At 45.8% G+C, this 6000-nt stretch overlaps 1 protein-coding gene across 2 annotated transcripts in view; it reads right to left on the minus strand.

The window, feature by feature from the left end:
- WAS (WASP actin nucleation promoting factor) overlaps window positions 1-2224 on the minus strand; it is a 372670-nt gene extending 370446 nt beyond the window's left edge. The window contains exon 1 of one of the 2 annotated variants that reach the window (XM_069647523.1): window positions 1963-2163. In XM_069647523.1, coding sequence (XP_069503624.1) covers window positions 1963-2082 — 120 coding nt within the window. In that variant the 5' untranslated portion in view covers window positions 2083-2163. Of the gene's footprint in view, window positions 1-1962 lie in introns of both variants that reach the window. The other variant, XM_069647524.1, reaches the window with a different exon arrangement.
- Between the last annotated feature and the right edge of the window lie 3776 nt (window positions 2225-6000).

Genomic DNA, 6000 nt, shown 5'->3' on the forward strand with positions numbered 1-6000 from the left:
GCAGTCAAAAGCACTGCAGACTACACACACACACAGACACACACACAGACACACACACACACATACACACACACAAAAGGTACAGCACAGAGAAGTGATTCAATCTGTACCCCATATTAACACAGAACTAACACTGTAAGCTTCCCTTGTGCACAGAAAAGGTAGAGTATGGGCCGCAGCGGTGCAAGATTTCCCAACACACACCCATATTGGACCGGTTGGCGTACGGGTACAGGTAGCATCAGTTCAGACATATCCCATGCACTGATAACAGTCATAACACATGCACTGCAAGCTTCCACAAAGCACTGAACAGAGCACAGGCTGAAAAACTGCAAGCTTCTCTCTCTCACGAAAAGACATACACAATAGGTACAGTAAAGGGGGTAGAAGGGACATCTTGACTCATACACAAAAGTGGGAAGCAGAAGTGCAAGCTTCACAATGTATATGCAGCCAGTGTCAATATGAGTGCATACTTGCCAACATTCTGTGACCAAAAAGATGTAGGATTTTTCATGTTTCAAAAATAATACTTTGCATAACAATTATATTGCAGGAAAATACAAAGCATACATTGTTGGCACCACTGGAGCATTCTAAAACACACAGCCTACCAAACAGCACAACACGGAAAGATGTTCAAATGTTTAAAATGTATAATTCTGAATGGTAAGTTAACACCAAATTCGATTACCTAACTTGACAGAAGGTAATCACAGAGAGCTGGTGGGCAACATTTGCTACAGCTCTGTAGCAGCAGCCCGGGCAGTACATATGTATTCCTGCAGTGCAAGATGAATAACTAAACAACATAGAGACTGATACCCTCCTCAGTCTGATATGCAGATGCTGTGTGATGGTGGTACGCCCTGCCACTCCCCTTCACTGGTGGTTCACCTAAGGCCTGTCCTGGCCAGAGTACAGGGCAGGGTCATGTAGCCGTCAGGTCACTGGATTGGTCTGAGCCCATCACTCAAAGTAATCACGTATCTGCCCACCACACAGACTAACTAATGTGTCACATGCTTTGTCCTGGGCAGGTATCAATCAGCCTGCCTTGAAGTAACATACATTACCTGCCCTTGTAAAAAGCAGTAGGATTTGTCACCCAAATCGGTAGGCAGTAGGACTGCTTAAAAAGCAGTAGCCTACTGCCTAAATCAGTAGGGTTGGCGAGTATGTGAGTGCAATTAGTAAGAGACAATGCAAGCAGCTGTGTCGGGTCCTCTTAAACGCAGACGCTCTGATCAAACAACAAGGCCCATTAAAGCTGAAACGTATCAAGGCGCGCGCACACGGATGGACCGAGTTCAATAGAGGCACGGAGCGCAGACTATTTTCCTGACATTGACGCGTACCAACGTCGCCCATTAACTGATTCCAAAAATAGCCCCAATCTAAAATAAATGCAAACAGCAAGCATCAATTCTGCTCTGGAGCAAATGCACCAATCCTTTGTGGGGGCGGTGGGAGGAGAGTTGCTGCTCAGTCTCTTGGCCCCGCAATGCGAGCTTGGCATCCCAGGAGAGCGGGCTCTAAAAGTGGGAGGACATAAAAGACTTCTTGGCATTAAATTCCACGGCCCCCTCTTTGCCTGCCGGTCTGCAAGGTTGCTAACAGTATTCATTTGAGTTGGGCGGTCCTCTAGACTCAGATAACTGCCTTCTTTCACGCAGGTCACGATAGTGACACTGCATTCTCAAAAGCTTCACATACACACTTCACAACAAAGAGAGAACCTTGACACACCTGATGCCACTTCCCTAGCATACAAAATAGCGTAAACGAAAAAAAATGCATCGTTTACATTCTGTCGCAGAGCAGAGAAAAGAAGAAATTCGAAAAGGTGTCTTGTCTGTTTCGATCATCGCCAATCTGCCAAATGTCGAATTGCATCAAGAGAACGAGCGCACTTGAAAAGGGAATGAGAAAAGCAGCCGGGTAAGTGCCCCTCCTCACCTTGCATTTTCTGCCCAGCAGCTCAAATATTTTGTCATTTTCATAGCTCTGGAGGAGGGAGGACGGCACGTTCTCCATCTGTCCGGTCCGGGTTCCTGTCTTTGCGGACACACGGCTCATTTTCACTTCTCAGTGCAGTAGGCCCGCCCTCCGAGGAAGCGAGCGCCCTACGCAAGGTGTCGGTGTTCCGACTCCTACTCTGTCGCTCGATGGGGACTTCCGCCAGGAGGGGACTTCTTGCTTTTCGTTCTCGCGAAGCCGTTTTGCTCACACAGGAAGCTGCACAAAACCACCACCACAGATCTCAGCGTGCGACGGCCTCGTCACGCTCAGTGTTGCTGGCTCTGGACACCGAGGAGCCCTGTCTTTCTCTTCCTCTCTTGTCCGCCCACTTCCCCTTTCGCACAGCAGATTTTCTAATGATTAATCTATAACTTTACTTTCCTCGAGAAAGGCATCCAATAAACGGAGTAAAGCCTGCCATTTTCCCAATTCAGCATTCATGACAGAATTGCAAACCTGCCTTAATGCAACGGTATTCCCTGCTGTGAAACTAAGCTGTCCTTTCTGTAAACCTAGTGTTGTGGCCCACAATGACTAATCCCCCAGTTTAGATTCTATTAAAGACAAGGAGGCGATTATGCATTACAATCTTTACTCTGAAACCACAGCAGCAAAGAAAAAACTTTTACAAACAAAAAAGTTTCAATAGCAGAACTAAATAGAGTTCAATGTCAATGCAAGGGGGACTCTCCAATCCATCATGGAGGACTGGTCATGCCCTGCAAGGGACCAATGAGCAAGGACCATCCTCTATATATGTCCTTTACTCCAATCCCAACTCCTCTTACTGTAGCTGCCCTGAACCAGATGTCCACCGCACAGACCAGATGATAAATTATGAAGACAAAATCCAGCAAAGCTCCCGGATCATGCACTCTCCATCTCTAGTAACTGTGACCACCGTTCTTGAACAGAACATCTCAGCCCGAAGCTGTAAGAACAACAAAGAAGGGTGGGTGGATAGGAAGAACAACAAACCAAAAAATGTTCTCTCTTGAAACACCTGTGCATAGACGAGCTGTACAGGACATATATCATATCAAGGGTGGGTGGGTGGGATAATACTCGCCTCCTTGTCTAAACCCCTTTCTCACGCTAGTGTGTGGGATTAGTCATTCTATGGCAAGACAGGAGGCTCATATTATACAAGTTTGAAGCCCTTGCATCCCATTAGTACAACATGATCAATACCATAGTGACAATACAATAAAATAATACTAGAAGAAAGTGTTTTAAATGTTTTCATTTGATCACTGAACTGAACACGAGAGAATTGCCCAAGGCTAGGCTGCCTTAATAAGTGCAAGAGAAAACAACTGGGAAGATGTGCCAATTCCAGCGTTCCTCACAGGCCACCAAAACCAACTGGTTAAAAAGAGGGAGGAGGAAACACTGAACAAAGTCTTCCCATACTAATAGTTTGGGAAAAAACATAGGAGTAATAAACTCCTCTGTTGTCCTATCAAACATTTAAAACACTTAAATTCATACCAACCTTTGGGAACCTATATAGTAAACGAAATCAGCTAAACACTTACCTCTCCTGGAGATAAAGAAAAAATACCCCCTAGGGGGTGAAAGCTTTGTAGGCTCCATCCCATGCGTTAAAGTAAGATACTGTGTTAGAAACAGGACATGTCACATAACTACACTGGGGAAACCGAGCGGGAAAGGCAAAATCTTCATAAAAGGTAAAATGGGAGTAAAAGGACATTTTATTAACATGTTATAGGACGCCCAAGCTTGTGCGAAGCTGAAAACCAATAGACTTGCAATAGACCTGGGGCCTTGTGTACTCAGAAAATTCTACTGCAAACCCTGCCCTTAACACACAAATGTCTCCAGACATGTGTATACTAAGAAAGGTAAGTCTTCTGGAGGCAGAAGCAGAATGGAAGAGAGGGTCTCACCTGAAACCCAGCAGCTAGTGTTAAATAACACCCGGACTAAGAAAAAACCCCAACCAGGGAACTCTGATGACAAAGAGATATTCCCAAAGAATCCTTGAAACACCAGGAAGAGTTAAACCTGTCAAACTGCCAAGACGGAGACCCTCAGACCTCCTGAGCTCTTGAAGAAGGGCTCTGCTACCATGACAAAAGGGAGATATTTACAAAACCTTACCCCTAAGATACCGAACTTGGCAAGGAGAAAAACACATATCTTACATCCAATCGCTACCATTATAGTGATACCTGAACCCTCTTGTAGATGAGCCAGGCGCCTGGACCTTATCCCCTCCCCCATGGATGATAAATCCCCTAGAGGATCATAAACCAATCAAAGGGGGATGCACTAAATTCCATCGTCTTAGTAAAAACGCAAAACTGCAAAGAAACTGATCACCAAACAGTTAAAATGAAGTTGCTCATCAGAAGAGGACTAACCTCTATCTTAGCCAATCTGAAGAATCTTGAACCCCCAGAACTCTGTGCTGGCACCCCATTGCAAAACAATCTCCTGTGAAAAACCAAAAGGTACCTGCCATGCAGGTGACTAGGAGAACCAAGTAATTAACTAAATATATCCCAGCCCTCTGGCAATTGCACTGACAGACACCTTCTGAGATGGTCAATGTGGTGACATTGGAACACCCTGTGATAGAGGGCTGTGATAACATGGATGGAGGATGAGTAGCCTCCCAGACCCCTCTTTCCCAGCGAGGGATATTGTTCCTTCCCAAAGGAGGATATAAAACCTCCTCCACTTATCTAAGGAAAAAACTTGCCACCCAGGAGAAGGCTACCTTGAGCACCACACTAAAGCCCCGCTTTACACCCATAAAATAAATGCACTCTTGCACTTCTAACCAACACCCATGACCGTGGAAGGGGGTCCGCTTAACTTAGAGTAATACCAGGAAATTGGTGCAAAGGGAAGAAAACTGACGGGAGGGAACTGCCCAGTGTGAGTTTTGCACTGGCCATGAGCCAGTACTCCTGTTAAAGGAAAACAGAAACCATCAGGTGTTACTCCAAGAGGTGTATCTTCTCACAACGCAACCCTGCATTTCCCGCAAACCGCGCAGATCTCGCAGGTCCAGAAAAAGGAACGTCTGTTCGAACGCGGTGGGAAACAACGGAGTAAACCACTGGGTAAAAGAAGGAGAACCGTGTTAAGCAGCAGCGAGGCGAGGGAAGACGTGGTGAACCACCTACAGCTGAGACGGAACGCGGTGGGGGAAAACAAGTCCCAGCAAAGGTTGCCAGGTAACGGGGAAGAAAAGCTGACAGACCTTGCAAACAGGAGACGCAGAAGCACATTTTACATGCAGGTCTTGTAAGCAAGACCACACAGAGCAAATATTGCACAAAACACAAGTTGCAGGCGGCGGCCCAGAGCAAATACAATTTTGCTTTTGAAGTGCGAAAAACATTAAGGAACCCGCGACGCAGGGGAAAAAAGCAAGCAGACACGTGTTTTTAAAGCACCAGTGATGTCTCACGAAGTGAAAGCAGTAAGGTACACAGAAGTCGGCGTGGGGCAGGCACACCAATCTGAATAGCCACAACTCACGAAGCAAAGGGTTACCACTACAACCAAGAGACTGAACACAAAACAGTCAGGCTAAAATGCAGAACACATGTTTTTTTGAAAAGACAAGCCACCAACAGAGGCAGGGAAAAATTAGTTTAATTGAGCATGAGCAGTATTCAGAAGAAACAATTAGTTAAAAGAACACAAAGAGCACGTCGTATCTGTTTAAAGCAGCTGAGTTTGTGTTGCCCTAAGTACGGGGCACAGCATGCTTTTTTCTGCACAGCCATGAAGGCATGGGCATAATTTTAGGGGGGGCAGCGGTGTTTGTCCCCCCAACTTTCATGGCACACGATTTTGTCCCCATTCATTTGAATGGGGCATTCTTTTTTCAGATGACATGTCCCCCCCCAATATTTTCAGTAATGTTACGCCACTGCATGCAGGCAGCAGAAAAGAAAAAGACCAAACTCATGCTGTGGGCTGAGAAAGCAGAAG

Source organism: Ambystoma mexicanum, chromosome 2q (assembly GCF_040938575.1).
Source record: "Ambystoma mexicanum isolate Mex_15411 chromosome 2q, UKY_AmexF1_1, whole genome shotgun sequence".
Classification (NCBI taxonomy): domain Eukaryota; kingdom Metazoa; phylum Chordata; class Amphibia; order Caudata; family Ambystomatidae; genus Ambystoma; species Ambystoma mexicanum.